The following is a 13,179-nucleotide window of genomic DNA, read 5'->3' as shown; positions in this document are numbered from 1 at the left end:
GCTGCTTTCAATAATTTTTCTTTGTCTTTAATTTTTGCCACTTTGATTACTATGTGTCTCGGCGTGTTTCTCCTTGGGTTTATTCTGTATGGGACTCTCTGCGCTTCCTGGACTTGGGTGGTTATTTCCTTTCCCATGTTAGGGAAGTTTTCGACTATAATCTCTTCAAATATTTTCTCTGGTCCTTTCTCTCTCTCTTCTCCTTCTGGGACCCCTATAATGCGAATGTTGTTGCGTTTAATGTTGTCCCAGAGGTCTCTTAGGCTGTCTTCATTTCTTTTCATTCTTTTTTCTTTAGTCTGTTCCGCAGCAGTGAATTCCACCATTCTGTCTCCCAGGTCACTTATCCGTTCTTCTGCCTCAGTTATTCTGCTATTGATTCCTTCTAGTGTAGTTTTCATTTCAGTTATTGTATTGGTCATCTCTGTTTGTTTGTTCTTTAATTCTTCTAGGTCTTTGTTAATCATTTCTTGCATCTTCTCAATCTTTGCCTCCATTCTTATTCCGAGGTCATGGATCATCTTCACTATCATTATTCTGAATTCTTTGTCTGGAAGGTTGCCTATCTCCACTTCATTTAGTTGTTTTTCTGGGGTTTTTTCTTGTTCCTTCATCTGGTACATAGCCCTCTGCCTTTTCATCTTGTCTATCTTTCTGTAACTGTGGTTTTTGGTCCACAGGCTGCAGGATTGTAGTTTTTCTTGCTTCTGTTGTCTGCCCTCTGGTGGTTGAGGCTATCTAAGAGGCTTGATGGGAGGCTCTGGTGGTGGGTAGAGCTGACTGTTGCTGTCCAATCTTTTTAAATATCTGTCCTCTCCATTCCTGAGCTTCCTGCCCCCTGCCGACATCATCCTTCACCTGGACGAATGCAACAGCCTTCTCTAAGTGTCTCCACTTTAGTCCAATCCCTCTCACCCTCCACATCATGGGTGTGGTGTTCCTAAAAAAAACCCTCATGTCACTTCCCTGCTCAAAATCATTCAATGGTTCATTACTGTGTCATGAGAGCAAACACATATACATTGGTCTGTGCATGCCAGGCACTGTTTTAAGAACGGTGGATGCATTGTCTCCAATCCTCATATCAATCTGTGTGACAGAGGAGGGAATTGGGCGCAGAGAGGTAAAATGACTTGCCCAAGGCCATGCAGCTGGTTCAGTCCAGAGCTGGGGCTGAACTGGGGGACTGGCCCCGGGATATGTGCTTACAGCTGTCACACTAGTCTCACAAGGATGGAGGCCAGACCCCTTACACCGTGACCTAGGCCCTGGCTACCTCCAGCCCCTCCGTGTGCTCCCGTGCTACGCTATTGCTCATTGCCTGCAATTTCTCAAAAGGGCTTCATTTCTCTGGGCCCTTTGACAATGCCTTCCCTCTAACTGGGCTCTGGAAACCCTCATCTTTCAAGCTTCATCTCAGCCATCACTGCTTCCTTAAAGTCTTCCTGACCCTCCCCCAACCCCCATGACCCCTATAGGTGAGTATCCTGAAGCTGTTTCCATATTGTGTAATATATGTGTATATACACATGTTTTTGTTGTTGTTGTTGTTTTTTAATATTTATTTATTTGGTTGCACTGGGTCTTAGTTACAGCAGGCGGGCTCCTTAGTAGTGGCATGCGAACTCTTAGTTGCAGCATGCGTGTAGGATCTAGTTCCCTGACCAGGGATCGAACCCGGGCCCCCTGCATTGGGAGCGCGGAGTCTCAACCACTGCACCACCAGGGAAGTACGCTATACACGTGTTTTTGTAAGAGCTTTTTTGAGATATTGATCACGTACCATGCAATTCACCCACGTAAAGTGTACAATTCAATGGGTTTTAGTATATTCATAAAATTATAGTTGCATTAGAATCATGCTTTTGCCTTGAGGTGGGTGGCTTGTTTTACTCCGGGGTATGATGTCACGAGGAGGCCACCTCTGCAGCACAGACAGGTGCAGCGAGCAGCCCCAGAGGTGGGCGAGCTGAAGGTGGGAAATGAAAGAGGGTGGGAAGTGTAGACACCAAAGGGTCTAGAGGGAGAGAGCTCTGGAAGAACTGAGAGATTATACTTTGAGACCAGCCGTGGCCAGACCATTCCTTGGAGCACATCAGTGTAGCCGACAGAAATCTCAGGCCACCAGCCTTGGTATGTAAGAAGTGTAAGCTTGTTTTTCCAGAACAAAGTTTACATCCCATTGCAAACCTCCATCCTCCATTCAGTGAATTCTGGATCTCCTGCCCTTTTCTTCCCGGCTGGGTCTGAGAGAACTTCCTAGGGCTTGAGATTCTTCCCTAAGCCTTTCTGCGTGGACAGTGGATGCACAGTGTCCGACCTGGGGCGGAAGGTACTTTGGAAACGTTGGGCAGATTTACTAAAAGCTGGTGAGCGTGTGACTAGCACAGGTGCCTGGCTTAGAGTAGATGGTCGATAAATATTCATGGTTGAAATGAATGGAAGTAAAAAAGGCAGCAAGAATTAGTGTATCAAGGATGTCACAGGTATTTCACACACCCATTTTCTCACCCACAAGTCCCATCAACATCGCTCTGCCTCGGGGCCCTTCCCTCTTTCAAGTGACAGCTAGTCAACCTGACAGATGAATCCTTGCTGATGTGTCCTCATGGGTATTGCCCCTCCTGGGTGGATCATGCAGAACCCACCCGCACCTGGTTAAGTGAGGTCAGCCAGTGTTGAACGGGAGCCCTCTGTGTGTTCACAGACACCAAGAGCTGGCAGAGGTGTCAGTCGCACTTCCCTCCACTGGAAAACAGCCCATTTATTTTGTTTGCTGTGCCTTGCTTATTTTTCTGCTATTAACATTCTTTTCCTGCCAATGGTCCAAGTACATGTGGGATGTTACTACACGTGTCTAATGAAAGGGGAGCTTTATGTGGGTGGGTCTAGGGATGGTCACTATTAGGACGATTCTAAACAATGCCCGAAGGCAACTCTTTGGATGGTTCAAAATAAATGACAGTGTCAAGAATAAAGCTCCTAAGGGACTGGGCTCTGATGGCCCCGTAGGGCTCGGATTCCAGCAGCATCCCCGTTTCTGGGAATGCACTTCCTCCCCTACACGGGGTGCGCCGTTGAGCAGCGTGCCCAGAGGAGGGGCTCTTTACACACTGTGTTCCTCCCCTCCCCCGTGGAAGGCTGACTGCCTCTCTTTCTCGACGTCTGGAAAGGGCTCTGGGACCCCAGGCCAAGGGGTCTGTGCTTTGTTTGACAGTGAGCATCAGCTGGGGTCAAGTCGGGGGCTACTGTCAGAATGGCCCACGTGTCCAGGCCAGAGTCACCCTAAGCGGGGGTCTTCCAGCCTTTACGGTCCCTGCTGGCCTGACAGCTGAGTCAAAGTCCCCCACTGAGCCCCGCCTCCCTCCCCGCATGCTTCAGCCTCCAGGACTAGAGTCCCCACCTCCCCTGAAGCAGATGCCAGGGGCTCTTTGAAATTTGCCCTTGGTCTTTGGAATCCTGACTCTGAGGCTGGGCACTCCAACAGCAACTCCTTGGGTGCGGTTCTTGGAAAGGCCACTTCCGAACTGTCCTGGCTGAGGCTCCGATGACAGACTCTGCTTCTGTGTGGTTTGCAAGGTGCCAAAAACATCTCCGGTGCTCTGGCAGGAGCGGCCAATGGAAGTTGTGGCCGGGACCCCTCCCACTCCCTGCTCCCCCCCTACCCCACCCCCAGTGGCATCCCAGCCTCCTGCCTCTCTCTCTCCCTCCTGATCTGCCTGACACAGAAGTGAGGACCTGACAGCCTCAGGATCTGTAGAACCCTCTCTGTCTGTAGTTCCCAGACAGAGCCTCGGCTTTTCCAAAGATGGCCTGGAGACAGCTGTTCCTGATCTCCTGCCTCTCGGCCGTTGTGCTCCTGTCCAGTGAGTATGGGGAGGCTCCAGGATGGACTTGGTGTTAGGTGAGGCTGCTCAGGTGACCCAGGTAGAGGGGGTACCTACTGTTAAGAAGGCTGTACCTGGGTGTGTGTTTTTGTGTGTATGTGTCTGTGTGTATAACACAACGCAGTACAGAGAAACCAGCACGCCTGGTGGTTTCTTGGGGAAGTTGGCTCTGTGGCTGGTATTTGAGGCATCCAGGTCTCCAGGGCAAGTCACAGCCCTGGGAAGGACTGCCCTGGCCTGGCTCAGGGTGAGGGCTCCTCTTGGGGTGCGGCAGCCCTCACACTGTGCTCTCGTCCCACAGTCCTGCGGGAGGGGACAGCTGTGTCGGTGGGCACCAGGCGGTTGGCAGGACAAGAGGTGCAGGAAGGTGAGTGCCGGGGCCACCCAGGGGGCTCCCGAGGTAGCCCTGGTGAGCACGTGCCGGTTGTGACTGGCTTCTCTCGGGTTTCAGGCGTGGAAGAGAAGATTTTCATGCAGGAATCAGATGCCTTGAATTTCCTCCAGAAGCGAGGCAAGCGGTCCCCCAGATCCCGAGAAAAGGTCAATGGTAAGGATGCTGGTGGCCTGCCTTTTGCTCTTGCCTCGTGTTCCTTCTCTCTCCCACAGTCAGCCGGGCTGCGGGGACTGCCAGGGACCAAGGGCTCAACCTAGGCCCTCGGGTCTCAGTGGAGCTCTGAATTAGAAGTTACATCACGTTCCCTCGACTGTAGGTCAGTCTTTGATTGGCTACGCTGTCGGGGTAAGAAGCAAAGAGGATAGGGCCACACTGAATGCACTTAAGTGATGAATCGCATCTCAATTTCTGAAAGTTAAAAATGTTAAGGTCGGGGGCCGGGGGCACTTCCCTGGTGGTCCAGCGGTTAAGACTCCCTGCTTCCACTGCAGGGGGCATGGGTTCCATCCCTGGTCAGGGAACTAAGATCCTGCATGCCGCGCAGCGAGGCCCCCCCCCAAAAAATGTTAAGGGGAAAATCTCTATTCGGTGGAGAAGGGACACAATAGCTCAGTGTGTGCTTTCCGGGTAATTCATGGTGTACCCTACAGGCAAGAGAGCAGCGCTGTAAGCAGGGAAGAGGGCACACAGGACCGGGAATTGGAAATGTGGGTTTGGTGACAGCTTTGCTGCTAAGTGGCCTTGACCACTTCTTCTCCCTGGACCCGTTTCCTTATTTATAAGCCCCTGAAAGAGGGGTGTTCAGCCAGCAGTGGTTTTTGTTGTTTTTTTTTTTTTCCTAGTTTCTTTTTTTAAACATCTTATCGGAGTATAATTGCTTTACAATGGTGTGTTAGTTTCTGCTGTATAACAAAGTGAATCAGCTATACATACACATATATCCCCATATCTCCTCCCTCTTGCGTCTCCCTCCCTCCCACCCTCCCTATCCCACCCCTCTAGGTGGTCACAAAGCACCAAGCTGATCTCCCTGTGCTATGCGGCTGCTTCCCACCCGCTATCTATTTTACATTTGGTAGTGTATATATGTCCATGCCACTCTCTCACTTCGTCGCAGCTTCCCCTTCCCCCTCCCTGTGTCCTCAAGTCCATTCTCTACATCTGCCGGCAGTGTTTTTAGAAGTCTTCACTTCCAATGCATTTGGGAGGCTTTTGAGCTCGGAAGTATGTCTCCTTCTCAGCCTGAAGTAGGCCCTGGTATCCCCTGCTTGGCAGAGACCCTCATTTTCATGACCTGCCAACCCTTGAAGGGATTTGAGTTTTCTGTCCTTGAACTAGATTCTTCCAAGGACTCAGCTCTGACAGACTCTGAGTCCAAGGCTTGATTCATTACTTATGTGTCTGTCTGAATAAACTCTTTGTGCCTCTCAGCACACTCAGCAAGGTAACTTGCTCAGTGAAAATAACAGGACTGTTTTCAAATGATGGGCAAGAAGTGAGATGAAAATGCTTGGAGATGAAATTCCCTTTTTTTTTTTTAAGTGGAGAAGTACAACCACACTGGGAAAATCTCCAGGCCTCACACAATTTGGGATTTAAAGGTTAGCAAATGGCAAGAAACACTTTAAAGACTGATGGAGTTTGGGCAGTTCTTGACGGAAATGAGAAGCAACCTTTTGGCAGACTCCCAGCGGGGAACGTGCATGAATTTAAGAGGCAAATAGTTTCCATTCTCTAAGTGGATTCAGAACAATGAGATGCATGGTTAAGCCAGAGATCTGTCACCTGGGTTGGAAGCTCGGGGTTTCAGTAGTGCGAACCCAGGACAGCCTGGTGAACACTTAGGATACACCTGAGTTAATCTGCTGTTACCTGGTCAACTCCGGTGATGGGTAGAACAATGGCCAATTATGTCTGAGGTTCAGTAAAGGCAGGCAACACTTTGATAAGCTTGAATCTGGAACCAGAAAACAGGCAATTCCTATCTCTAAGCTTCTGCCAGACTAAAGATGTAAAGGTGTGAGGGCAGAAATGGATGAACCTAGAAGCTTATTTGGAAAATCTAAAATCTAGAGAGGTTTTTTGAGGGGGCTACATTAGAGCAGATGAGGGACAGCTGCACCTGCTGGTGAGCTGTGACCTGGTAGCTCAGGTAAGTTTCCCTCTGGTAAGCTTCATGTTCAACAGCCAAGGAATGTTTACGTGTTCTCAGTGACAGTTTTCAGTTATCACTGGGGGTATTTCTCCAACCAGAGGTGTACCTTCAGCTTTATAATGTGAAACTGGGACTCCTCATAAAAAAGTTTACAGCCAACTTTACTGGAATGCATTGCCTCACAAACTAAGGGATACCTGAGGTTGGTATTTTCATCATCAGGGAGTTTACCTGATCACCCCATATCCTGTACTAGTTACCTACCGCTGTGTAACAAATGAGCCCCAAATTTAGCAGCTTAAAACAACAAACATTTATTGTCTCAGTTTCTGGGGTCTAGGCCCAGCTTAGCTGGTGGCCTCAGGCTCAGGGTCTCTATGGGCTGTAGTCAAGGTATTGGCTTGGGCTGCATTCATTTCAAGGCCTGATTGAGAGAAGATTTGCTTTCAAGCTCACGCACATGGCTGTTGGCAAACCTCAAGTCCTGCTGACTACTGGTCAAGGACACCAGTTCCTGCCATGAGTGGGCCTCTCCACAGGACAGCTTACAACATGGCAGCTGGCTTCCCTCCGAGCAAGAGCAAAAGTGAGAGATAGATAGATAGATAGATAGATAGATAGATAGACAGACAGACAGACAGACAGACAGACAGACAGACAGACAGACCGAGGAACCCAAGACGGAAGCCAGTCTTGTTTGTAACCTAATCTCAGAAGTCATATCCCATCACTTCTGTCATATTTTGCGCATTAGAGGTGAGGCACTAGGCCAATCCACACAAGGGGAGAGGATCACCTAAGGGCATGAATATCAGGATCATCTTAGATTCCCTTGACCACAGCCATCATTACGCCCCGTGGCGATTTCTATCACAGCAGCCATAATGCTGGGTGTAATTTATTTTCATATCTTTCTCCGTAAGTGGATTACAGCCCTCCTAGGCAGAGGGACAGAATCTTTCTTACTTGACTTTTTAATCCCAGTGCTTAGCATATATTCTGGCCATGATAGGAGCGCAAAGATGCTGAATGGACTTGCAGGTTAATTAATGTGAAATTAAGTTGGATTATTCCCTCATAGAATTCATTTCTATCATCAAATTCCTAGCTTCTAAGAGGCCCAGCATGCTTGGATACACCATTCATTTTACACCTGGAGCTACATGGCTTCACCTTTTGGGGGTCTGTCCTCTCACTCACAAAATGAGGCAGTTGGATGGGACGCTCCCCCAGGTCCCTCAGGTTTTAAAGTCTGTGTCAGGAGTGAACGATTTCAGTGAAGCCCCACTCTTACCCCCTCACAAACAGTCCCTTTTGCACCTGATTAAGGTTCTCAGGCAGAATGATTGGTGTCCCCCTAAATGCGTGCGGCTGCCCCTATTCTTGGGGGCAACTCTCGCCTCTTCCCCTCCCCCAGCGGAGAAGAGGCTGAAGCTGCAGGCGGACGAGCTATGGAGAGAACATCACGAGGAACAAAGGAGCGAGTTTGAGAACTTCGTGGAGGAGCAAAACGATGGTAAGAGCTCGTCAGCCAGTGACTCCGGGGAAGTGGAGCTTTGCGGGAGAACCATGTGATTTGCCTGTACTTATCCCTCAATTTTAACTAGAGGAGGGAGGTAAGAGGCGCTCTACTTTCAATTCATATCTATGGGAGTCTCGGAAAAACAGGGAGAAAGTCACAAAAGTGGCTACAGAACTTGAGAAGAAATGGAAGAGGACAGAACACCACTGGCTTGGAGACTGTGGGGCTGGGGGAGTCTTTGGTTGATCGTATTTTCTCCTCCTACTTGGGTGTGTTTTGTCTTAGCACCTGCACTCGTGGCTTAGTTCCCGTTAGAGCTGAGTTGGGAGGATTTCAAACTCACTTTCAAGGGCCTTGGATCTCCATCAATGTCGTGGCTCTAGGAACTGCCCATCCTGGAAAACCTAGGCCTTCATTTACCTAATTATTATCATCAGCACCGGGCGACCAGTGGAAGCAAACCAGGACAAGTGAACTGAGAAGGCTCCGGTCATGGGGCCCTGCTCTGTACCCTCCCCACCTCCAGCGTCAACATCTACAGCCCACGGGCCGGCTCCCCTCACCCAGAGCAAGTTTCTGCGGGGTTTGCGTGTTCCTGAGTGTCTTGTTTGCAAAGCCTTGACCTTTGCCTCTGTGTCTCTCACCAGACAGTCAGCACACCTCACCACCCCCACCCTCTGGCCTTGGGAGACAGGGCTCCAGCCGCCCCCCAGGAATGCTGGTTTCAACCAGGCCTCTGGGTGTGGGGGAGGGGGAAAGGGGAGGGAGGCTCTGCCTTTGAACCCCAGCCTCCCATGGGGGATGGGATTCAACTTGGTATCTATTAAGTGCCCTTAAGGGTCACTTATAGCAAAAAATCCACAGAACAGGTAATAGGGATCAGACCAGGCAGGCCAATGTGTGTTTTTATTCCTTTTTTGGTCTCTTCTGAAACTTCAAGATTGAAATGCTTCCGAGTAAGTTCCTGGATGCAGGTGAGCTTGGACATAAGACCCCAGTTAAGGTGACCTTTGTTAGAGAGAGTCTGCAATTTCAGTTCCCAAGTTGTCAACCCCTCGCTTGCTTGCTCTGGTGGATTTGGGAGGTAATATGCCCTTAGGGCACCTCTTAGTGGAAAGTACACCGTCACCAGGTATCAGGGGGCTGCAAGCCATGCCCATGGCCTTTCGGGTGGCACCTGGCTGAGCCCTGCAGACAGGTGTTGGGCAGGATTCCAGCAAATCAAACATCCTGGGGAAAGCTCAGACTGTTGTAATTCAGAGGCAAATACTTCTGTTAAAGATTTGTTTACCTTGGTGGACAGCTTGGGGAGAAGCATTTGGGGAGAAGCATTTAAAAAATGAGAATGTGGCCTCTAAAATTCCTTCAGTGTGTGTGTGTTTTTTTTTTTTAACTCATAGTATTAATAGCAGCATTTTATTTTGTGCATTTTTAAATGTTTCAGGTCCAAATCCCTAGCATCTGGATGAAAAACATTCACTGTTTTCCCTCCCACGATGGATTAGGATGAGCGGTTAGGCACCTGAGGGATGCCAGGTCCTCCACCAAAGCCAGAGGGGACTAAGGTCAGGGGCCTCAGGCCTCGCCCACAGAGGAAGAGGCTGCAGGGCAGGGCACAGGCCTTCGGGGACTGTAGCGACAGCAGCTGCTGTCACGGGCTGAGCACGTGCCCCGCCAGACACTGTACGGAACCACGCGATCCTCACGACCAGCATCTCAGGTCTTACAATTTCTATTTTACACTTTTAAAAACTCAGGCTTAGAAAGGATACATGAATAACCAAGGTGACGTAGGTAGTGAAGGATTTACACGAAGGCGAGTTTGCCAGCAAAGCCCATGTTTTTGTACCCAAGGAAGACCAAATGCGTAGAGGTCTTGGAGAGGTTCTTCAATCCAAGGATTGGCCCATGAGGAGGGAGGGAGGGAGGGGGTAATGCAGAGTGGCTCAGTGGGGGTCGCCCCCCGCCCCGAGCTTGATGAAAGAAGGAGAGGCGAAGAGGTGCAGGGGGCCCAGCCTGGCCGAGGGTAAACGCTGACAAAGGTGAAGCTCACTTCAGCTTCCCCCCTTCCCTTGCCTCTGCCCTGGAACAGACCACGCACAGAGGTCAGGTTGCTGGAAACCTCCACCAGGAGCAGCGCTCAGAGCCCTTCTCTGAGGCGCCCACATTCCCCGTCGGTCAGGATCCTGGGTTCGGTTAGCTCTCTTGATTGACAACATCACCTATTCTCAGAATACTGGAGAGCAGCGGATGATCACACTCTCCCCGAGGTGCTTGCTGCATGAAAGCGAATGCTGAGAGATACCACGGGTGACGGGAAGGACTTGGGTTTCCAGTGGAGGAATTTTAGGCAGGTGGTCTGAAGGGAGATTTCTGGACATCAGTGACCTTGCTGAGGGCCTGAAAACCCCACCTTAGTCAAAGGCCCCTCTACCAACCCCCCCAGAACACTGGCCCTTGTCTGGGGAAGTGGGAGGGGGGGTGGTTAGAGCCTCACTCGGCTCTGTTGTGGCTTCAGCTTGTAACTCTACTCAAAACCACCAACTTCAAGGCAAAAATAACTGAGTTCTGCCTCCAAAAGCTCCAGGATAAACAGTGTTGAACTCCCACTTCTAAGGCCTACGTGGTAGCAGCCCAGATCTGCTTCCACCTTCAAAGCTGGAAGCCCGGGTCAGGCCATCCCAGGCTGGCTGCATGACGCCTGGCCACAAGTGGTCCCTACACGAAGGCTACAGTGTCCAGGCCTTGGGTCTTTACCAGGGAGACCTTCCCTTTGTCTAAATGGTCTAAGAAGAGTTCGGCATGACCTGGGAAGAAAAAATCAACTTCTATGTCAAAATCATGCTCTCAAGATTGGCCAAGGGTAGCTGCTCTACGTGGCCTGAGAAAGATGTGAATGGCCCAAGGCTAACAGCCTGGCCTGACTCTGAGCTCCAGGTTGTCTCTGAGGCACCAAGTCCCTAAGAGGATTCTCAGCACCCAGGGTAGCACCGACCCCAAGCTCACATAGAAGGAAACATACCCAGCAGACATGGCGCCTGAACACCCCATGGTCACAAGGGCCCTTCCTGTTGCGGGCACCTGGCTCTCACAGGTGCTAAGGACCACGGGGACACCCACTTCCTCCACATCCTGAAGCCACCAGGCTTTCCTGTTTACCCAATGCCACAGAGGATGCGTGTCACTAGCACCAAGTCAGGGTCACAGGCTTTTTGGTGAAGCCCACATTTGAGAAAACAGGCAAGGAAGACATTTTGAGTTTTGAATCCTTGCTATTGTCTTCTATTAACTTTCTTTCCTCTCAACGTTTTCTCCAAATACTCAAACAAAAATTGTGGTAAAATATCTGGAACATAAAATTTGCCACCTTACCTATTTTTAAGTGTACAATTCAGTGGCATTTAGTACATTCACAACCATCACCATTATTTACTTCCAAACCCCTTTTATCACCTCAAACAAACTTTGTACCCATTATGCATTAACTCCTCTCTCCCCACAGCCCCTGGAAACCTCTAATATATTCTCTATCCATACGAATTTGCCTATACTACATATTTCATAGAAGAGAAATCACACAATATTTGTCCTTTTGTGTCTGGTGTATTTCACTTAGCATGTTTCAAGGCTCATTCATGTTATAGCACATATCAGAACTTCATTCCTTTTTATGGCTGAATAATACATAGAGGCATATCTATACATTCCTATCTATCATCTCACATTTTATCTATTCATCTATTCTTGTTTTAAGAACGGTTGGGTTAATGGTAATTCTGTTTAACTTTTTGAGGATGCTTTTTAAACACCGATAGCCTTGGGATATCTGCTCGTGCTTTAACGGTACCTAAGTGAGTGCCAGGCAGTCTTGAATTGGCATCAGGAGCCTAATTCTATAGCTTCACAAAGGTGTTATTCAGAAACATGTCTTATCAAAGACAGAAAAATCAGGACTTTCTTACTCATTAAAAACTCCCTTCTGCTCTTTTTAGCCTTTACTATGAAACATTTCAAATACATGGAAAAGTATATAGTATAACAAACCCTCATATAACCATCACCCAGAATCAGGGATTATCAAGATCTTCCTGCACTTGCTTCATCCACCCCTTTCCCCAGTTAGCTTTAAAAACATAACTTTATTTTTAAAGCTAAGAAACAGTAAGAAGGAACACCTTACTCATAATCCCATCACTCGATGTTGACAATCATTTCCGTGAGTTTTTCAACGGTATGGTTTGCAGTCTATTTTTCTGCTGCTGCGATTTTGGATTCTGTCTTAGTTGGTGTGTCTCTGGGCCAGTTTCTGCACGCGGCTCTCCCCCCTTCGATGGCTGTACAGGGAAGGAGCACTGAACTGAATGAAGGACCCCAGTCTCCGCACTCTTGGCAATCAGCTCTGTGACGCTCACCTATCTGGGTCTGATCTGTATTAAAACGAGGCCTTTAGATTCGGCGTCCTCTCAGGCCCTTCCAGCTGGGACATTCTGTCTGTCACCCATGCACGCAGGCACAGTGGTTCATGTCACATGTCACAGGCGGGGGGGGGGGGGGCTTTGGGTGGACTCGGTGGCTGCCCCCAGATCAGAGCCCTCCATCCTCACACGACGACTTCATCTCTCGTCCCCAGAACATGAAGAGAGAAGCCGGGAGGCCATCGAGCAGTGGCGCCAGTGGCATAATGACGGCCTGTACCCATCCTATCTCTACAACCGCCACCATATCTGACCTCAGCCCGATGCACCCAGAAGATGGCACTTGACACACCCACCCGCCCTCGGTATTCGGGCACCCCTTTTGCATACAGACAGGCCCCTTCCCAGGGCCTCAGCCTGGGGCCTTCTGTTCTCGTGGACGGAAATGCCCTGGCTTGCGCTTCTGGGCAGGTGAATTTCTGAGGTGAGCCAAGGCCTGTGGGGCCTCCTGGCATCACCCCATGGTGGTTTCCCACTGCTTCGCTATGGTTCCCACAGTGAGACTCCTGGCCCATAGAACAATGAAAGAATCACAGTAGAGAGAAAAGATCACGTGTCTGCTTATAGTTTCTGAATAAAAACGCTGAGTCAACACTCTGTACCATCTTCTTGAATCTCACACTGAGCGGCACCAGCTGGTCCCTCCCAGGTGACACTGGGACTCTCACCTACTTGGGTGTCGGGAAGCTTGGACTCAGGAGCACTGCTCACTATTTCCGCAGCCTGTCTCAGCAGTCACGTGACTG

General features: G+C 49.5%; 1 protein-coding gene across 3 annotated transcripts; it reads left to right on the top strand.

The window, feature by feature from the left end:
- Nucleotides 1–3,808: 3,808 nt before the first annotated feature.
- UCMA (upper zone of growth plate and cartilage matrix associated) lies at nucleotides 3,809–12,739 on the top strand. Of its 3 annotated transcripts, XM_068538829.1 has the most exons (5): nucleotides 3,809–3,866; nucleotides 4,189–4,254; nucleotides 4,339–4,434; nucleotides 7,854–7,952; nucleotides 12,589–12,739. In XM_068538829.1, exons 1-5 carry the CDS (start codon nucleotides 3,809–3,811, stop codon nucleotides 12,684–12,686), a joined length of 417 nt encoding a protein of 138 aa, XP_068394930.1. In that variant the 3' UTR covers nucleotides 12,687–12,739. The 3 variants fall into 3 exon arrangements, with proteins under 3 accessions (XP_068394930.1, XP_068394939.1, XP_068394948.1); XM_068538838.1 differs by lacking the exon at nucleotides 4,339–4,434; XM_068538847.1 differs by lacking the exons at nucleotides 4,189–4,254; nucleotides 4,339–4,434.
- Nucleotides 12,740–13,179: the final 440 nt, after the last annotated feature.

Source organism: Eschrichtius robustus, chromosome 1 (assembly GCF_028021215.1).
Source record: "Eschrichtius robustus isolate mEscRob2 chromosome 1, mEscRob2.pri, whole genome shotgun sequence".
Classification (NCBI taxonomy): Eukaryota; Metazoa; Chordata; class Mammalia; order Artiodactyla; family Eschrichtiidae; genus Eschrichtius; species Eschrichtius robustus.
Note: the sequence above shows the minus strand (reverse complement) of the source record. Positions and strands in the feature narration are given on the sequence as shown.